Source organism: Monodelphis domestica, chromosome 4 (genome assembly GCF_027887165.1).
Source record: "Monodelphis domestica isolate mMonDom1 chromosome 4, mMonDom1.pri, whole genome shotgun sequence".
NCBI lineage: Eukaryota > Metazoa > Chordata > Mammalia > Didelphimorphia > Didelphidae > Monodelphis > Monodelphis domestica.
This window is the reverse complement of record NC_077230.1, coordinates 168,302,190-168,324,362: the sequence shown is the minus strand read 5'-3', so window position 1 is coordinate 168,324,362 and position 22,173 is coordinate 168,302,190. Positions and strand designations below refer to the sequence as shown.

Genomic DNA, 22,173 nt, shown 5'->3' with positions numbered 1-22,173 from the left:
GACTACAAATTGAGCACAAAGCCTTAGTGCAGTGGTGCTGTTTAAAAACTCCAGGAGGATCTGAGTTTAAGACATTGTTAAAATCAGATTTAAGAACTTCTTAATGCTAAACAATGCTGATTAACATTGTGGAGCTTGCAGAAATAAGCCATGTGTCCTTTTACTAGAGATATTCAAGAATAGTGAGTGGACTTATCCGTGTTGAATAATCTAATCTATATCTTTACTTTAGAATTTGGAAGACAAAATTCAAGAACCAGTAGCCCTGCAGTGAGCAAAGAAAATACAGTACAAGATTGTACTTTCAACTAAAAGTATAACAGTCCAATGAAAGCCAGATTTAGAAAAATATATTTGTGTATTTTTTTTTGTAAATTTAGTAAAAAAAAATATAGTATACCTTAGTGGATAGAGTGGGCCTAAGAATACCTGGGTTAAAATCCTGATACAGACTGGCTGAGTGTCCCTGGACAGGTTATTTAACCTCTTAGTGCTGCATGGGAATTAAAAAAGTATGCATTACAGAGCAATTTCTGACCTGCTTTAGTGGATGGAATTTCCTTACTGACAGTTTCTAGTACTACTGAAATCACAGGCCTGGTAAAAACCAAGAACCAACTTGGCATTTTTACTTTTTTTGGCCCAATGCCCAAGAATGTACATAATCAGACCCAATTCAATGGATGATGTCAGTGGTTTAAAGTGGTAATCAGGTCAGGTTAACTGCTTCTAGAACAGCTTTCCTCTTTCTTCCTAGGAACAGGAAGCCACTTATTTGGTTATTTTTATGTAAGTGATTGAAATGTCTTTGAATGACTGGTCATTTGCTATCCAGGCAGACCATACATAGCCAATGAAGTGGTTTTACCAACAACCCTCCAGAAATCTCTAATGACATTTCTTCAGATTTTCTTAACTTTGAGTTTAAGTTAAAAATGTAAGAAAAGTGACTTCACAGACTGAGCAGTGGTTATGGCCTAATGAGTACTGGGAGAGAAAAAAAAAGGTCCCACGAAATGACAAGGCACTCGACATAATATAAAATGTGAAAGGAAATTAGTTAGGATAAATATTTATTTTCACATAACATCTCTTAGTTGTGAAAAACACAATATCCTATTCACATGTACACTTTACTTAAACTTTGTAATAAATTACATCCAAGAAATTCAGCAATTTTGACCAGGAATATGAAATTAGAAGTAAATATATAACACTACATTTGTATTATATTTTGTGTGATTTCAAAATGTTGTCATTAACATAAGGATAGCATTAAAATTCACACAAGAACAGCGTGACTATAAAAAATGCTTAGAAACACAGAATGCCATTGGATACAACGATTGCTTAATAGTCTAATAGATGATCACGTGAAACTTTCACTTAGTCTGATTGCTTTTTTAATAGAAGAATTATTAACATATGAAAATACAAGAAGGCTGCTTTAGGGACCGGCTGGCATGTATTTCTAAACTAAATCATAAACCAATTGGAATGTTACAAAGTAGCATCTGTATTATTGAATACATGAAAACAATGCATTTAGAACAGAAAGTTTCTCTACTTCGTCTCCTGCATTTATAAACACAGTCTTTTTATTTTTATTAAATGCACATCCTTCTTTGCATCCCTTAGGCTTCATTTCTATTTAAATAACTTTTAAGGTTTGTGAGAGAAATTTCTAGGAAGTGATGAGGTCCACTACAATAGTCAAGAGAATGCTATAAAACAGTGCTCAGTGATTCGGTTATCAAAGGAACCCCCCCCCCAACCCCCTGACCCCCCACATTGAGTATGGAAAACAAAATCACTTTGAGTACATGATTCACAAATTGGAAGAACTCTGAATCTTTGCAAAGGGAACATTAAAAAGAGTATAAGTTCAATGATGGCCTGTGGTCATTCCTAGAATCCCACCCAACCCACTCAAATGGCTTAGAGTCAGTCATTGAGCATCATTAAAAATGAATTGAAAAGTTATCCTTTCAAATAGCACTCCAACATCTGAAACAGCCATCCCCTCCCTCTTCTGTAGGCTTGGCAAATATGAAATTACTTAGGACCGACTTAAAGTCAATTGGGAATTTGCCTGGTCAGCAGCTGAAATGTTCATTTTGAGGCTTGTTTCTTGACAGCATGCATTTTTAATAGAACAGTAGAAAAGTGTTGCAAGAAAAAAATCACAACTGGACACCTGTCAACCTCACAACAGAACATGGTTCCAAACTAGCATGAAACAGGGCGCGATCCTTGGTGGGAGAGTGACTGTACATATGAATGTTTCTTATACAATGAATGATGCGGTAAGTGTGTAAATAAATGCTGACTTGGAAAAACTTGGTGTCGGAGGTAAAGAAACTTAACCACATTTCTGACAAAGATTTATATTGAAAATATCTCCAAACTGTTTATAAAAGTATTGATTTTAGTATTTTCTATGGTCCATATTGGATAATGTAATCACAATGCACATTCTGGGTAAATGCTGTCTGAAGGTTTCCCTTCAAAGTCTGTAATTATTTTAAAAGAAGGTGCAAAAAGATTTCTTTATTTTGATTCCCCCAAATGACTTTATGCTTCAGGCAATACAAATTTTAAAATATTAAATGCCTTTTATTAAATCAAGGAAGACAGCACAAATAGAATTACCTTAAAAAAGAGCATCCAGACTAACTTTTTGATTTGGGTCTTTTGAAATAAGTCAATAATGCTAAGTTATAAAAATCAGAAAGAAGTAGGGCTAACTTTTAAATTTCCTTTGAATGAAATTTATAGGCATCACAAGGCCAGGAAGGTAGTAAAATACAAGACAATTCACATGAGTTCTCTCTTTTGGAAAGCAAATGCTCTTATGAGATCGATGACACGAATTCAGTGTTTGTAAATGGTTAATCCAGCAAGGAACACACAGATTCTCTCATTGGCTACCAGGGATGTCCACAAGTTTGTTTCATTGTGCAGAAGTTTTAGACAAGAGGAACAAAATGGGTATGGCACTACTTACAGTGTGGGCGTGAGTTTGGGATGAGAGACAGAATTTACAATACATGATCAAAGCAGTTTTATTAATAATTGTGGCACTCTTCTTGTATGTTTGTAAAAATAAATTGAAGAATAAGTCAAAGACAAGTCTCCCTGTCAACACCTTTCCCTGAGTCAGCTTTCTTCTCTTTTCTGCCTTCAATGCTGGAGGGGGGGAAAGGAAAAGTCTGTTACTGTCAATGCCACCATACCTTCTGTAAGAACTGCCTGATCCCCTTCCCTTCTCCTTAAAAGATGCCCTCTCTTGGAAAAAAAAAACCAACAAAAAAACAAAAACCAACATAAAAACAAAGAACAGACTCCCTTCCCTCCCCACCAAGATGCATTAATTTTTCATGCTACATAGCACAGACTGACCAGCAACAATTATACAACTGAACTGGATAGGGGACAAGCCATGGGCCAGAATTTTCAGAGGGAAGAATGAATAAAATTGAAAGTTTTCAGACAGATCTGAAAGCATGCAAGATTCACACACTTGTCATTTTGGCAAATGAAATTGTTAATGATTGTTGAAAACACCCGTCATGATACCATCTTAAGACAACACTGACACTTTGTTAAATGGAACAAACAAGAAGTCACAGTTGTTATTTCTTAGTTATGCTGACCCTAGGTTTGCTCCTGCCTTTTCTCAGTGAATGGTGCTTTGTGAGAAGGAACATGTCTTGATTCCTTAGGGTACATTTCCTCCATTCTGGAGAACAATTATATTCCATTAAAAAACTGAACACCTTGTCCTCCAGTAGCCTGATGGTCACTTGGGAAGACAAAGCCTCATAGGCAGAAGACTGACCACTCTGTTTACTTATATTCTGAATCTGAATATTCTGAAAGGGGTTATTTCATTTTACTCTCCAAATCAATTTGTTAATAATCAGTAAGATTCTCTATTTCCCACTTTCTTTTTTTCCCCTAAGGCTCCCCCCCCCCCACTATCACATTAGCAGGTTGACTGGGAAATGTTCATAAAGAATGGACACATGCATCATGTTGACATCTGAACTGTAAGCTTCTAGGGGATGTGGCTTATGGCTTCTCTACCTGATGTCTCATTCCTCTGTGTTTTTTGCACCTGCCTGGAGTTCATTCTTTTCTTCACCTTGATTTTTTAGAATTTCTAGCTTCCTTCAAAATATGGCTCATTGGAAAATCTTTTATGACTTCTCTCATAATTACTGCTACTTTGTCAAATTATTGTGTGTATATTTGTCAGTTTACATCCTGTATCCTCCCCTATAAAATGGCAACTCTAGGGAATTTTTTTAGGGGCGGGAGTTCATTTTCAGGTATCTCTAATGTGTAGCAAGTACTTTGTACACAGTGGATAAATGCTAATTCAATTGGATTATGAAATGATGCCTTAGTCATCTATGGGTCTTTATATAATGTTTCCTGCCACTGCTTCCACAGAAGCAGGACCTGGAATGAGGCTTCTGTCATCTGAATTATCACTTCTGACCAAGAGGCCTGGATCAGGAGTGATTTTGCATACCTCTAATTCAGATTTTTAGCCCTCAAACAGTAGTGTTCCTTCATGGCCAATAGCTCACATTATCAAATGCATTCTGAAAGTGCTTTGGATTGATTTTATTCTTTCACTTTTGCTAGAAACAGCCCTTCTCAGTTGTCACCATCACCAGGCACCATCAGGTAAGGAGTGCCCGAGCTTCTGCCATTCATGGCAGGCTGCCAGATCTCTGAGAGCTAGTGTGAGCATCTGTGGCACCCTGGGTTGGAGCCTGCCACATGCCTCAGCACATACCACTTACAGGTCACAGCGAAACGACTTTCTTTTCTTTCATTTGCTTTTTTCATGAGAAGGGATGACAGTATGCACATTATGTGCTGAGAGCCTTAATTCTATATTTTAAAATCTCCTATCTACATATCTCAATTTCTTCTTCTTCCATTCTTTCCATGTGACTAGTTTTAATAACTTTGCCTTCTGATGTAGCATCTCCTTGACTTCTACCTAGCTCTAAGTGAGCCATTCCTGTTCTGTACACTGTACTTGTGATGCATCTCACTCCTAAAGAAGCAGAGATCTAGCAGCTATTAACTTAGTTCTGGAGAATGTTTCTGGGAGATACCAGGACCTGTGTGTTACCTGAATTTGTTTTCAATATGGTACCTACCATACTTCTGTGTTTTTTGGCAGGTCCTCCCCCCCATTCCTCCCACTATTCTATCAACTGCACCTTTCTTCTTATCTTTCTTTAATCACTCACTATCCACTGTTTCCTTCCCTCCTGCCTAGGAACAACTCCTTTGTTTTTCTCCTCCTTAAAAAAAACATTCTTCCAATCGCTCCTCAACAGCTAACACCCCATATCTGTCCTCTTCTCAGCTAAATTTGTTTGAAAAGCCAGAGATGCTAAGGGTATCCAGTTTTGTTCTAACTCTTTACTAAAGCTTTTGCAGTCTGACTTCAGACTTCATTATTCAACAGAAACTGCTCTCTCCAAAGTTATCAATGATCTCCTAATTATCAATTCTAGGTACATTTTTCCTATCACGACCACTAAGAAGCTTTTGATACTGTAGATCACCTGCTTCTGAATATTCTCATTTCCAGAAGTTATCACAATGCTTTCTCATGGTTCTCCTACCTGTGCCTCTGTTTTTTAGTGCCCTTTGCTAAATCTTCATTTATTTTGTACCTACTAATCATGAGTGCTCCCCAAGTTTCTTCTTGAGGATCCTCTTCCACCTCCTGCTCTTCCTTTTCCTCTTCCCTCCTCCTTCTTCTCCCCACTATCTATATATCCAGATATTATCTCTTCTGAGCTCGAGTCACAAGTTTTAGCCATAGACTGTATAAGTTGGGCAAAAGTAATGGAGGAAATGAGGATATTCCTGAGATCACAAACCTGGTGAATGGAAGGATTATCATACCCTTGAAGAGTTTGGGAAAAAAGATAATGAGTTTTGCTTTTGACATATTGAGTCTGAGATGTATAAGGGATACTTAGTCCTAGATTTTCAAAAGACAGCTGGTAATATGTAGAAGTATTCTCTACCATTTCCTCCTCACTGCCTGGAAAAGTTAGCATTTTCCCTTATGATAGTTAATGATGCCAGGAATACTTCATTGACTAAAGTGAAGTATCAGGATACAATTGAAGGAGTAAATGTTTCAAAGGAAATATAAAAAGTGTTCTAGTGCACTCAAGTAATTTAATTGATTCTTCTAAAGAACCATTGCTTTGCTGACTCTTGTTCAATTGTTCAGTAATGTCTGACTCTTCCTGACCCTGTGGACCATACTGTCCATGGGTTTTCTTGGCAAATATACTGGATTGGTTTGCCATTTTCTCTTCCAGGGGATTAAGGTTAAGTGACTTGCTCAGGTCACATGGGTAGTAAGTGTCTGAGGTTAGATTTGAACTCGAGTTTTCTTGACTCAAGGTCTAATACTCTATCCATTGAGACACCTGGCTACTCCCTCTAACTCTATCAACATGCAGTTCTGATGTACATTTGCTCAGCAGCAATAGCAGAGGGTTCCTGATATAGTTTCTTCTGATATGCACACCGCAGTCTCTGTGAAGCAGTAGACTCCAAACTTGGATGTGAATCCATACTCAAAACTACACCTCAGACTCAATCTTACCTAAAAATGTCTTTATTGATGGTGGCAGTGGAGATTTGAGATCATAGATACAGGTTTTATTTTTAGCTGGTCCTTAATAGTTATAGTTAATATAACCATGGATCATTTATATTTTTATGAATTCATGCTGTCTAAAATACAGTCAGAACAGAGAAACAAAAGGGAGTCATTGGGATAGAGTATTTATTGAAGGAGGTGATGAGGATGACTTCATCAGTTAGTCTAGTGTTACATGATCTCTCCTTCATTTAGGAAACACCTCTGGTTATTCTATCTAATGTTATCCTGGTGTTTTCCCAAGTTGAATTAGTACTTCCTCCTAATGGGTAATCTGTGGATTTTGGACACTACAAGACACAGAAATTGCTGTATTGCATAGTTCATTCCAACTAAATGAGATAGTGCAATTTTAATAGAATTTATTTCAAATGACCCATCCAATGTCATAGCCAATACTTGTGTTTCACCTGTATTTACTGTAAGGTACAAATGAAACCCTTTATTCAGATGCACTTGTATTTGAAAGTTTTTCTTATAATCTCCCTTTAGTCTTCTTTGAAGTATGAGAGATGAAAATACATGAAACAATAGCCAAATACAACTGTCATATTTAACTTCACTTACAAAAGGCACTCCAAAAAAACCTGAATTGGCATGAAACCTCACCCGCTAATGTCTTCAGGGGTGAATAACTATCAGCAAAGTGTGGAATAACAACAAGCCAGCTCTGTTGCCATCAGCTGAGATCCTGGGTACGACTCCAGATCTTAATGTCTTAGTATTCTCAAGGTGACTAAGATCCAAGACTGCCGCTACTAACCTTACTTTGAGGTCATTTCAAGAGGTACCCCAAGTCATGTCAGGATATAACAATGAAAACAGCTCGTTGCCCATACTAGGTGCTCCTTAAATGTTTGTTGTATTCTCAGAGAAATGAATGAGTGAATGAAAGAATGATGTGTATGGCATGCCTCCTAGTCCTACTGTGATGCCCTCATTTGGTAGGGATGGGGAGTTTGAATGTAAAAGTGTTGCTACTGTTCTCAGAATTTCTTGAGAAGCCTTATTTATTTCAGGATTCCATAGCCTTAAAGGGCACCCAGGATGTTTTCACCTGGGAGGTTTACCCTGTGTAATGCAGAGTTGAACCTTCACTTCAATGCAGCATGGGCAGTGTGGTAAAGTGGGAAGGGACTACATTAATTGGCACAATTCTTAGATGTTAGACTCAAATCTTCCATTTGAAAAACCATCTGACTACAAATAAATTACTGAATGGTTCTAATCCTGAATTTTCTCATATGAAAAATGGACATGATAATAGAGCTGGACTGTGAGTCTCTGAAGTCAAGCTTCTCTGGAACATGTATCTTATTTATACAATTGGGAAAGAGAGAATATTTAAGTAGCTGTGTGCCATTTAGGGGTGACAAAAAGTGAATTAGAACAACCGATGATAGATTTGAAATGGCTGTTATGATTATCAAATGAGAACATGTATGTGAAAGTACTTTATATATTGTAAAGTATTTTTAAAAACCCAAGTTATTATTCCAGCAATTTTGAGATTGCATCACTGAGAGTCCGTCACTGAATGGATACTATTGACTACATTCTAAAATTATTCCTTTAAAATGGGATGTATTTAAAATCACATTGAATTAGTCTCCAAAGTCAATCTATAAATATGCTAGTCACTTAGAGAAGTATTTAAAAATAGATCTTTTATGGGAAAGGGCATTACTTGAAAACTTTGAATCTGGTATTTAGTTAAAGGAATACTACATTAGAACATTAGAACACTTAGCATTAGAACATATTAACTGTTGGCTTGAGCCAAAGATAAACAGATGGACAGTCTAGACTGCTGGCCTAGTTAATACAGGAATACACACAACAGTGGCTTAAGTAAGCAGTTCTATAAACCAGACTGTCCTTCCTTAATCGCATAGCTTCCTTGTCCTGCATTTAATTTGGCACATAATAAGTGCTTAATGCATGCTTTTTTAAAAAAAGAAATTATTCATTTTGGGCCAGTTGTTCTGTCCTTCAAACAAGTCTGGTGAAATGTTGTTATGAAGAATTATTTTTTTCTATTGGAACTTTGGGATCAGTCAATATAAGAAAACAAATTTCTGTGTAAGTGAATAGCTCCCTTTTCTAGAACCCATCAATATTTCTCCAAAATTCTTAGATTGTCACAGAAACATTATGGATCATTCTATTATATTATAACATGGCTATTTGGGGTATTGGGATTATATTAATTAAATGAAAAGCCACTTCTACTGAAGTCAAAGAGAGAAACTCTTAAAGGCTTTCAGCCCCAGTAACAGTGAACAAGCAATTAAAAAGTCTGTGGTGTTAACCAATGAGTCAGTGTTTTAGCAATAAAATGAACAAAACAAAACAAACAAAAAACAAAAAAACAGAGATGTGGTGAGCTGGACTGTGAGCTTCTGAGTCAAGCCTCTCTGGATTCCCTATATATCTTATTTATGCCGTTGCGGAATAGAGACAACATTGAAGCAGCCACATGCCATTTTGGGGTGACAAAAATGAGCAACAAGAGGTGTAGGTTTAACTATTTTTGTATTCCTTCTATAAAGTGTTAAGCAGACCCTCTCTTGGGCCTGTGTTCTTGACCATTTTCATAAAGCAAGACTCTTGGGTGTTTGTTTGGACGCATGAGTAGTACATAAAGTGGAAGTGCCCAGTTTAAAAAAAAAATTAAATCAAGGTGTTCCTTTTTTCCTTCTAAGGTAAAAAAGACTAATGCCAGGCTCAGGTTGCTAAGTATAGCATGACATGAACAGCTCTTAATTGATAGATGAGGTTTTTGTCTACACTAGTGTGAATTGGTAAGATAATAAGGGGCTTCCAAATGCCCTTGAAGTATTTGACCAACTACCCTAAAGTGTATCAGCTCAAGATGACGGCTTGAAACTAGGACACTCCATGCCTTTTGCCTCCCCAAAACTTACACAGAATATAGAGGCTGATCGGTTTTTAGAAGACACCATTTAACATAAGGGGATGCAACCAAGAAATAGGTTTGAGGGAGAGGGTCTTACCTTTGGGGAATCAGCTTCTAGAGTGATTTAGGAAGGGGAGCTTATGACAGAAATGTAATATGAAACAATCAAGTAGAAAAAGTTAATTGAAAACTTATGGAAATAAAAGAAAATATCAATTATAGTAAACATTGTAGCTAGTTTCCCCAAATCCCTTGATCACTCTCAAGCAGAAAGAAATACTGCTATGATACCGTTCTGCATTTAATGTTTTGTTGGAATTCAAGGGCAAAACCTAATTTCTACATGTACATGAAATTACCTACAAGTGACATTCATGTGCCCATGCACACACACAGAAAGAGAGAGAATAGGCTTTCTAAGAGCTAAAAGTTATGAAGTAGGCAGTGTGTAAAGGGTCCCCAAATGAGCACGGGGGGTGAAGTGTGTAAAATCAGGAAACCAGTATAACCATTGCATGTGGAATATGGGAAGGGGAACGTAGTGGTGAGGGAGCTAGCCACAAAATATCATCTGATATCTATGGTGCTTCTAAACTGAAGCAGGTCAGGAAAAACAGCGTTATAGGAGGCCCAGATGAATAAATGACAGCTTAGGAAATGTTTCAAATGGTGTTTTGGCTCAAGAAAGAAAATTTTAGAAGCATCTTAATGTTGGTTCTAAACATAATTTATGTCTCAGTTTTAAATTTGATGGCAAATTTATTTTTTCTTAGCTAATGACTTAAAGTTATAAAATGGCTAAAATTAACACATGCTGTTATTACTAAAGAAATTCCAACCTTTTAGAAGGAAAGCTTGACTCCTTATCTTTTGAGTTTTCTGAGGTGATCAGAAGGTTTCTCCACAATGCTGTTTTTGTCATTTCATCAGAAATGTTGATTACGGATGGATCATCTCTAGATGGGTATTCACACAAAAGTAAACCAAAAAAGTTAACTATTTAGCAGCAGTTGTCCATTGGTGATGTAAAATGTAAGAAAATTATATACCTATCTACAGATTGTCTATAGTAGAAACCTTTGCAGTCTTCTATGTGATTCTTTCTTTTTTTTTAAACCCATACCTTTTGTCTTAGAATTAACATTTTGTCAGTTAGCCACTTAACTGCCCAAATATTCTTAATTTCAAACCAAATAATCATGAAAAATGAAAATCAAAGGCCAATTCCAAATATCTCAGGCAATTAAGTCATTAAGGTAGTGATTTCCTTATTCAGATTCTATTTCCAGGCCTGGCTCTCTACCCATTGAGCCACTTAGCTGTCCTAATTTTGTTAATCCTTGAAGTAGAAGTTATGGATTGTTCAAAATGTGATCTCCAAGTGCTACCTTCCCAGAGTACAGAGTGTCTTTCTGGGACAGTAAATGTCATGACAGTGATGGTCCTCAAGTCACAAAGAGACTTCTCAGTGCATGAATCAGAATAGAAAAAGAATTTGAATAAGTAAATTATTGCCTTAATGCCTTATATGCTGGAAAATACATGTCACAGCTCATGTTGAAAAGAGTCAAGTTATTGCTCTCTCCATGCTTCTAGTAGAATGTAAATAAGTACCTTGAGGGAAAGGATTGTTTCATGTTTTTGTCTTGGTATTCTCAGCATCTAATAGTGTCTAGTACACAGTAGGTACCTAATAAATCCTTAATGAATGACTGAATGAATATATTCAGGTTGAGGGTCAATTTCTTTAGTTCCCCCTTCCTTAATGGTCTTGTTAAGAAAAACTAGATGTTCTAACTCTGTGTCCCAGTGGGCAATCAGTCCATTAACAAGTATGATAAAGTTCCAGACATTGGGCTAAGCACTAAGGATAGAAGACTCCCCCCACCCTCCAAATTAAAACAATCCTTGTTCTCAAAGAGCTTAGATTTTTAGCTTTTCTGGACCTCAGTTTTATAGTCTATAGAATGGAGAGATTGTACTTGAAAAGCTCTAAGATCACACTGGACTCCTTCAGTCTATAATTCTGTAGGGCTTTTGTGGGTCACACAGCAAATATCTGTCAGGTAGGATTTGAAATCAGGGCTTCTTGCTTCTGAGATTACGTCTTTATATCCACTATGCCACGCTGATTCTCTTTAACTCTCTAAGAGGGAAATACCTTTGTTACTTATGCTCAGTTTTAAGTGGTAGATAATCATAAAAGATCCTGGAATCCAGTTTTAACATTAAATCCTACAATAGGAAATTCCTCTGTTCACTCTCATTCTTCAGTATTGCAACACACACACACATATATAAATTGTTCCAAAGAACAAAAGCTTTTTTTCTTATTATTTTCAAATTACCCAGACTTAAATTTAGATAGCATAAATTTAGTTATGTTAAGTCATAAAACAAAGTCACAAGTAAAAAAAAATAAAAAATTGTGGCAAGGTGATATCGTTTTCTGATAAAATACTTGGAAATGCTTTACAAATTTGAAATATATAGTTAAATAATTATTTGGAACACTGAGGAATTTTACATTTGGGAGAATGATCTGATGTACATTAACACATAAATAAGCTTTTAAGGTTATCTGTTCACATATATATAAAACCTATAATAAATTATATCTATATCTATATCTATAACATATAATAAATGCCTAAGAGAAATTCCATTTGGAACAGCTTTGTATGTGGGAAGTTTGTGGTTTTTTGGTGGGGGGGGGTTAAAAGCTTCCCTCCCCCCTGTTTTTTAAAGTGATTATTGATCTAACTGGTATGGCTAAGTCTTTCAAGTTGAGACTAACTGAAAGTTCTCATTAACAAATTTCTACCAGAACTAGTCTAAGAGGTAATATATTCACCAGATCATCAACTTAATGAGTAACCAACAAATTTGCCACAGAACACTCCATCTCTTGTCTCCAAGGTTTTGCATTGACTTTTTTCCATGACCCTCACCTTCATATCTTCATTTCTTTGGTTTTCAAGAGTTCAAATCTTAACTTCTGCAGGAGGCCATTCCCAGTTCCTACCTGCTAATGTCTTTCCTTTTTGGGGAAAATTATAGACATTGTGGCATAGTGGATATAGAGACATAATCTCAGGAGCAAAAAGCCCTGATTTCAAGTCCTACTTCTGACACATATTTGCTGTGTGATTCACAGGAGACCTATCTCCCAGCTACTCTCTATCTTTATATTACTAGTAATTTATAGATTATTTTCCTCATTAGAATGCATGTTTCATGAGAGCAGGGACTGTTTTTGTCTTTCTTCATATCACTCAGCACTGGGACTGGAATACAGTAAGTGCTTACTGGCTAATTGTTGGCTGAGAAGTGAGTCGACTTAAAAAACCTGGTTATATTTTTTTAAGCATCCTGGACTAAGAGCACTTCCAAAAAAAATACAAAACAAAAGAATTTAAGAGCTGGTAGGATCTTTGGGATTAATTAATTCGGTTATTCCTTCATATATTTATTTATGAGGAAGGTGATATCTAGAGAAGGAGGTGATTTACTGAAATTCACACAGCTAAAAGTGTGAGATCAAACAGTTGAGGGGCAGAACTGAAGATTACACAGTAGAATGTGGCCAAGCTGGGCTTGGAACCCAAGTTTGGTTTCCTGACTCCCATGCCATCTCTGGATTTCAGCAACAATAGAAAGTTACCCAGTTATCACATTTAAGAATAAAATTCATGAGTGTCTCAGAAATTATGCTTTTTAAAGGTTACAGAGTAAACAGCTAAATTAAAGAAAGCATCTTACCTGTAATGCCCTTCCAGTGGGAGATGCACTGTGCCCTCATCTTCCATTGCTAACATACTTTGTTCTTCCTGGGAAGACAACACTCAAAGTAAGTACCTTACACCTGATAGCTCTCCATTTTACTTTAAAGAAGAAGGATGGATTAATGTTTCATTAGCTTATTAACCCCAAGACCCTCTCCTTTGTTTGCATTTATTAATGTTAGCATGAGTTCTTTTAATGAAACATCAGTTACTAAGAACACAAGTAATTAAGGGTATGTTACCCAAAATGATATAATTTAAGTGTTAACAATCTTTTTCATGTCACTCAATGGAAAATCTGATTCATTTTCAAAAAGAGTTTTTATACTAATTTTTTTTAAAACTGTGAACTAAATTCACTGTTATGTAATGAGGACTTCAAGATTTTGGACTACATTCCAAAATATTATCAAGGCAGTTGGTGGGATATACTCCTCCACATCTTTTCCAAGTAGGGGGAAGTGGTTTTCTTTTTGAGATGATTGAAATTCAGACTAGACGATCGAGGAATGGATGAAGGGCTTTCTCAAGGGTCATCTTCACCATTAAATCCCATGGTTGAAGCTTTCTTTTGCAATTATATTTTACTCTTTCCAAAAAAAAGAGAGAGAGAAAATCATTCAATTGTTTCATAATCAAGAATAAGAATACAATGAGACTCCTAATGGTGTAGTCTCCTTTCTCTGTTACTTAAAAGATCAGGTGTCTTATAGAATTCTGAATCTATTCCTCCCAAATAAATTTAGCCTTAAGGACTACCATGAAATAATAGTAAGGGAAGTACTGTGTCATGTATGGTATTGGGTATAAACAAACTATTGTTGTTATATACCTCAAGAGTAAGTTCAGATATTTCTAGATTATGAGTCCATGTACCTGTTTGCAAAAGGGACCAATTAAATTTACCAAATTTGAAAAAATATTAAGGATAATTTAAAATCATTAGGATTGTTGACCAGGTCATCAAATCATCCAGTTTAAATTTTTGACCACAGAAGGAACAGTTTCAGTTCTAGTTGTTTCTAAGATGTCAAAAGTGTCAAAGCTCTAATGTCTTAAAAGGACTCGATGAGGGGTATCATTAATTTATTATAATTAGCTCAAAATAGGTAATTTGCATTTATATCACTAATCCATCTATCTCATGGTAGATTGTATTTCCTTTGATTCTGAATGGTATTTGAATAGAATGCATTTGGACATAGTTCATTGTTTGAAAAAAAGATGCTACAGCATATACATTGCTCTGACCTATAATGCCATCACAGAGAATGGGGGGGATAGCAAATGTATCGTGCCAGAGTAGAAAATTAACAGCTGCCACATGATGAGTAAAATAAAAGTGGAATGTGTGACAACAAGAAAATCACAAAGTGATTTCAAAAGTCATACTTCCATAGAAAATGAGTGAAAGACTAGAATGCTGAAGCAATGCTTTCCAAACGATATAGCTCTCTATGTATTGCAACACTTTCTCCCATGGTTCTCAAGTGAATGATAAGCATTGTATGTGGTATATTCTTTCTAACTCTGAATAAAATATCAAGTAGTTCAGTGAAAAAAAGAAAGGATAAATTGCTCAGAGATGAGGTCAGAGCTAACAGGGGTCAGTTGACCCGACCACACAGGACCAAGACCAAAGCTTTGAGAGCAAATGTGATTCCCCCCCCTCTTTAGATGATTTTCCACTTTTCTCTCAAATTACTTTCAATAATTATTTTGCACTCTGTGGCTTGTTAGCATGCGTGGGCTTTATACAAGTCATAATTCCATCCAAACAAAAACTCATCACCTCTAAAGATAGCTTTTCCAAGTCATGCTTATCTGAAGAGAAAGGTGGCAGAGCATCGGCTGCTTTCAGTGCCAGAAGGAAGCTGGGTGGGCCTGCAGGAGCACAGAGACGGCATGCTGCGTCCCTCAGGCATCTCAATAAGGAAACCAAAAAAAAAGAGAGACATGCTTCTTGGGAGGAGCATCTACTCAGACAGGAGGGGTCACATGGACTGACCTCAAGGCAATCTAGCCCCCAACTTACATCAACTGTACAGAAGAACAGACTCTGCTAGAGGAAGCAGCCCTTGCCATAATGGCATTCGGAGGGTTCATGTAAAGGGAGGGGCTCAAAGGTAAAAATATGCTTTGAAACAAAGTCCTTGAATCACTTCAGTTATGAAGCCTTCTTCGATGGGGTTCAGCTGCTTTATGCATAATGCCATTCTGTAGTTAAAGTGAGAGATTCAGGGTCTTTGGAAGGTGAAGTAGCTGGATGGAGGAGTGAGTAAGGCACTGTACAGAAAGGCAGGAGAGATATGGGTTCAAATCCTGCCTCAGTTACCATGTCACTTCATACTTTCAACCTCAGTTTCCTTGTGCAAAATGGTGACAAAGGATTGTTTTGAAGATCATGTGAAATTATACATAAAGAGGGAGGGAAGAGGAGTTCTTTGCAAAACTTAAAAACACCAGTAATAAGTAGCTCTTTTCCTCAGGATGTTGCAGTGATTTGTAGACCTTTGGCAAAAATGATCAAGTGAAAAATCACATTTAAAAGTGATAGGAGCTTAAAATATTTTTCAGACCAATAACTATGGACAGATATTGGTATATTTTTTTTACAAGAAATAGGAACCTGAGACCTGGAAAATTCAAGTGATACCCACCATCAATAAGGCAATCAATTATTTTTTTAAACCTTTACCTTCCATCTTAGAATCAATTCTGTGTATTAGTTCCAAGACAGAAGAACAGTAAGGGCTGGGCAAGGGGGTTAAGTGACTTGCCCAGGGTCACACAGCTGAGAAGTGTCTAAAGTCAGATTTGAACAGGACCTACCTCCCATCTCTAGGCCTGGCTCTCAATCCACTGAGCCACCCAGCTGCCTGTCAATTAATCATTTCAACACATGTTTATTGAGCTATTTGTGAGAACTTGTAAAGCCCCAAAAGGATTTTTTTTTAATGTGAGAGCTATAGAATTCTGTTAAAGAGATTGTACTAGAGTTGCAGAAACAAAACATATACATGTGGTGCAAAGTCATCCAAATAAGCCTTACTAACAAAAAGTAACCCACGAAGAGGAAAAATGCCATAAGCTGGAATAGTCAAGAAAGGTTTTCACAAACAAGGACTGATAGGATGGGCTAAGCCTGGGTAGTAACTATGAGCTAGATAAGCATAGAATAAGGCATTTGCTTTACTGTGGTGCTGGCGACAAAAATAGGTTGAGGTGGTGGCAGGAGATACAAGCTTAGAAGTGAGTTTATGTTGGGGTAGTAAAAGGAAATAAGTTTGAGACAGGAATATTGAGTAGAAGACAATGAACTTTGGCAGATATATGTGGCATATTCTTTCCTTGTTCATTTTAATGACTGTAATCTATCAAATCTATGTATAGACAAGACTATATCTTAGATGTCACAACTTCCAGAAAATGCTTTTAAAAAAATGGTTGACATCTGCCACTATTGAGGAGCAAGTCCTTGGTTTAGAAAAAGCTCTGGACTTCGCAGAAATCAACAGAGGCCAAGTTTGAAGTCCTGCTTTGTCTTAAAGATATGCGACCAAGAACAAATCACTTAAAATTTCAGTCCCAGTCTTCTGTAAAATGCACTACCAAAGTTTCAGAATTGTTTAGTAAAAGAATATATGCAAAATTACTTTATGAACTATAAAGTTTTAGATAAGTTCAAATTGTTATTGTTCCTGTTTTTAAAACTGAGGCTTTGTATGATAGCTCTCAAAAACTTGAAAGTGAAACAAAAAAATCTCTGGTACTTAGGATGTTTAAAGCATAATTTCACTCGAGCAAAAAAAATTCTGATGGCTGCTTTCTCAATCAAAAATAGAAGATTCAGTCACATTAGGATTATGCAATGGATAGAATGCTGGCCCTGGGTTCAGGGAGATCAGAGTTCAAATCTGGCGTCACTTACTAAATGTATGTGATGGGCAAGTCACTTAACCTCTGTTTGCCTCAGTTTTTTCAACTGTAAAATAAGAGTAATAATAGCACCTATTTCACAGAGTTGTTATGAGGATAAAATGCAATAATATTTCTAAAACACTTAGCACAATGCCTACTACATAGTAAGCACTATATAAATGCTTATTCTGTCCCTCCACCTCTTGGACTCTTATAGTCATTAAATTATTAATGAATTAAGGCCTAGGTAGATTCACCATTTGCAAGTGGGAAAGCACTTCTACATTTAAGTCCTTAAAATGCAAGACATTACCATTATTATTACAGTTATCATTAAGTTTTGGAAGTATTACTAAGCACTACAATTCAAGGCCAAGAAAGCAAGAGCAACCATTTCCACGTGGTAAAAGATATGGTAGCTGTGGTGGATTAGTGGCTGGTTTAAGAGTCAGAAATAATTGGATTCCCAGCATAGGGGCCCTTTGACTCTGAGCAAGTCACCAAAGAACTCAGTGCCCCAGGCAATTCTCTAAGACTAAATTGCAAAGAAGGTGCAGAATTATCTTGGTCAAAGGAGTTCCTCATCTGGAGCTGGTAAGATCACAAGTGCAGTTTCACAAAAAGGCTCAATAATCACAAAGCAACATTTGTTTTTTTCTGATAACTTAAAAAATGCTTCAGACAGGACAACATTCAGAAAGATATAATAAACCACAGATTAAGAAATTTGTCCAATATCCATGAAAATATAGAAATTTATTGAAAATTCAAGAATTTTCTGGCTCTTCTGAAAAGTCCTTCCAATTTACTAGAGTTAGTAAGGATGCAGCCCTTTCTATCAACAAGAGATTCTTCCTTACTTTTGGATTCCATTATCACTCTTCATTTGTCTTAAACATTACTTACTAGCCTCTGCCTTTTCTGACTAAGCCCTATGATTGAGGCTCAGGCACCAAATAGTCACATGATGCCTTCCTCAATGGGCACATTTGCAGGCTTTGCTATGAGCATCTGCTGTGAGTATTGAGTCTCCCCAACAGAATAAGCCTCTGGAGGACCTTGTCTTCTGACTTTTTTTTTTGGTCTCTTCTCCAATGCTTCCTTCCATACATGGTGACCATTCAACTGACTTATACTCAACACAAAACTCATGACTTTATAACTTCTCCACAGTTCAAATGCTAGGAAAGTGTAAGTCAGTGAAATTTGTTTGAAACGGATTCTCTAATGCACTTTATCAAAAATGCAACCCCAATCTTCCTTGTTAGTAGAATATACTAAGTCTTTTCTATTGGATAGATATTAAGTCCTGAGAAATATCTAACTAGGGAGGGGTGTTGGTGTTTCAGACACATTTGGACATCCAGAATTTGATTCTTAAGTCTTTCATTTACACAGAGCAATGTGTAAAATGTCAGGGTTCCAATATTCATTTCTACCCTGATTATAATCCTTTCTTTCTAAAAACTGAAACATATGTATATGCATATGCATGAAGCACATGGAAATTTGGAACAGAAGCTCTGCGACCTTGGACTGGCCTGTGTAGCTATTTATTCTGCTTAGCTCATTATTGAATTTTAAGGTCAAACTAATGTTTTCTCAATGCCATGAGACCGGAAGTGTGCTACTGGGAGGAAAACCCCACAGGATAAAAGTATAGACTTGTAACTATCATCAGGAGGCCAAGAGGTGAACCTACTTTAAATTAGAGTCTCAGGGAGCAGCTTAGATGTTGTGTTAGAGACATTCCTGAAATTTGCCATCTTGTCAGACTTCTATTGAAGTTGTTCTACTAGTTCAGACTACCAGAGAAATGCAATATTATCAAGAAAGCATTTTGATAACCCCTTTGATCCATTTATTATCTTATTGGATAATATACTAGAAAATGGAATGATAGAGAAGGAAAAACCCAGTAAGACACAATGAGTTCTCTTGACTGGCTCCATCCTGCTGTTGATACCATAAGCCTCCAGGAAGCCAAATGCTGAGGTCTGCTGGACAAAGTTGAAAATAAACCCATGGGAGTTTTTAGTCTAACCCTCCTACTCTCCATATTGGCTGGACATTTTTAATATTTATTTCAAGCAGAAGAATGAATGTTTCTATGCTTCTTTTGTTCTTCCCAACTGTCAGAGGCATAATTATTTCTGCACTGGTCAGGAATTTATTTTGTGTTCACCAAGAGATTATTTCAACACTGTCATTGGCCTTATTTTTCTTCCTATGTTATAGTTTAAACAAAAGTACATCCCAAATAGAGTAGAATTGACAGGGACTTTAGAAGTTACCTAAAGTACTAGATTTGGATTAAATGTTGGATATGATGTCAAGAAGATCTGGCTTCTGACATTTACCAACTGTGTGACCATGAACAAGTAAGCCACTAGCTCATCTTAGTCTCAGTTTCTGTGTCTAAAATTTTAAAATAGCTAAGTGGCACAGTGGACAGAATGCCAAACCTGGAGGCAAGAAGGTGCATCTTTCTGAGATCAAATCTGGTCTCAGACACTTATTAGTTATGTGATCCTGGGCAAATCTCTTAACTCCGTTTGCCTCAGTTTTCTCATCTGTGGAATTAGCTGGAGAAGGAAATGCCAAACTACTCCAATATCTTTGCCAAGAAAACCCCAAATGATGTCATGAAAAGTTTGACATGACTAGAATGACTGAATAACAACCACCGTATAATACCTATATCATATGGTGATTGTGAGTTTCATGTCAGATAAATTAAAGCATTATAGAAATACCAGGTATAGTCCAACTCCTTCGTTTTATAGATGAGAGGCCAAAACATGAAATGATTTGGCTAAGATTACACAACTTATAAATCAAAGAAGAAAGAACAGAATACAAGAAGCCTAATGTTAAATGTTCAAGTCAGTGGTAAAGGATCATCTCTGGGTATTCTATCTCTCATAAACTTATCTACCTTTTTTCAATTTTTAACACATATGTCTTAGTGGACACATGCAATTTGATCAATCCAAATCAATTATCTTTAATTCTTTCAGAAAATAAATATCTTTATGATGAGGCATTATTTTACTGTTTATAAAATTCTCCTCATTGTCAAAACATACTCAGCAGCCAATAGAGTTATGCCACTGTGTTATATTTAGTACAAGGTCAAGGACTTATACAGTGTCCCTACTCTCAGGTAACTTAAAACCAGCATAAAGACATATGGAATCACATCAAAAGGAAAACACTATAAAATGTCCAACTATGGCTTTATGTGATATAATATATTAATGGTTTGGAATACTGAAAATAGTAAATCTGAAGGAAGATGGAAATTAAAGCATTATGTTTTGATGAAGGGGGTAAAAGAAAGCCATAAAATATGTTTCTTTTTCATTTCATTACCAAGAGAGATTCTTTAAATGAAGAAAGGATATTCCTTTTGGAGATGAAAATTTTTGCTTTAGAATCCCAAGGGAAATAATTTTTTAAAATAGGAAAGGATGCAAGAAGAAAATGATCTTGGCAAGTTAGAAAGGGAGAATGTTTTAAGTTATAGTGCATGGCTTGAGAAGAAAGTCATATTTGGATTAATTATATTAATAAAGCAGTTAATATGGTTGTCTTACCAGAGGTGATATAATGTAGACATTCAAAAGAAGATACAGACCAGGCAATCACAGAAAATAAGATATTAGTTACTGCTTTGGTGTGTCTCATAAAAAATGAAAGGTTGGAAAGGCTGGGAGAATCACTTTCAGTAAACTTTGTATGCAAACCTTTTGTTCAGAAACCTACTTGCAAATTGCATTCAGCTAGAAAGCTGGAATTGAGAATAAATATAATTAATTAAATTACCTAACTCAATTCAACAAATATTTAACAGGTTGTCTACTATGTGCAGGGTTTTATATTAGATTTGGTGGTACCAAAATAAAATCAAAGAGGTTCTTGTCCTCAAGGAGTTTGTATTTTCCTGGTGGGACAGGCATGTGGATAGGAAAAACATATCCAGGGTAATTTGAAGACAGAAAAGTCAGGCGGCTCTTTAGCCTCAAATATAAGTGAGTTAGCCTTGAGAATATGTTTGTTGATTCCTATCTCCTTCAGATTTAGTCTGTATTGGGCTCTATCCGGCTTTTTTTATGGTGGGGGTGGGTGTCTAAAGAACAAACATACGAAAAAGTAACTAAAACTAAAGTTAGAAAAAGAAACCAGGACTATTGGATATTAAGCTTGTAGGGTGCCATCTTTTTTTTTTTGTCTCAAGCAAAATTTTAAAATATTGATTTCTGTGGTGCACTTCTAAAGACACAGAACTAGCAGTCATTCTGGAATTTAAACATATCACTGGAGAAAACGCTATTTAAAAAATGCCTTCTAGATCATTTACAAAAGATGGAGAACTACAACAATGCAATTACACTACTTAGATATGGTTCTCCAAGAAACAATGGACAGAAGTCTCTAGATGAGTCTTTATTTTCTAAATGTTGGTACAGAAATGTCTGAGCAAAAATGAAGACCGTTAGAATGGTTTAAAGGAATTTATCTGTGGGTACAGTAACATATGGGTTATAACAAGTGGATGAATTCAGTATACTTCTCATATAGAGAACAAATATAAAGACTAACTTTTAAGTCTTTACCAAATATTTTCTTGTAAATGTTAACTTCCTTTCTCTTTTTCTATTTTTAAAGACGTGATTAATTAATGTCAAATATTTTACTATTTAATCTTGTCATTTGCAAACTCTATGTCTTCCACATTATTTTATAACTGCCTAAACAGCTATAAGAATAGCTCCCAAAATTTAGAAATGACAAAACAAGTAAAAGTAACCTTATCACATTGAAAG

At 36.1% G+C, this 22,173-nt stretch overlaps 1 protein-coding gene across 10 annotated transcripts in view; it reads right to left on the bottom strand.

Moving 5' to 3' along the window:
- Positions 1–1,056: 1,056 nt before the first annotated feature.
- The window catches only part of SLC4A10 (solute carrier family 4 member 10), a 400,582-nt gene continuing 379,465 nt past the window's right edge, over positions 1,057–22,173 (bottom strand). For 6 of the 10 annotated variants that reach the window (XM_007494264.3, XM_056793952.1, XM_001374168.5 and 3 more), the window contains 3 exons: positions 13,401–13,468; positions 10,478–10,594; positions 1,057–3,189 (listed from right to left, as the gene is read on the bottom strand). In XM_007494264.3, coding sequence (XP_007494326.1) covers positions 3,123–3,189; positions 10,478–10,594; positions 13,401–13,468 — 252 coding nt within the window. In that variant the 3' untranslated portion in view covers positions 1,057–3,122. Of the gene's footprint in view, positions 3,190–9,735; positions 9,776–10,477; positions 10,595–13,400; positions 13,469–22,173 lie in introns of all 10 variants that reach the window. The other 4 variants (XM_056793951.1, XM_056793953.1, XM_056793954.1 and 1 more) reach the window with 1 other exon arrangement.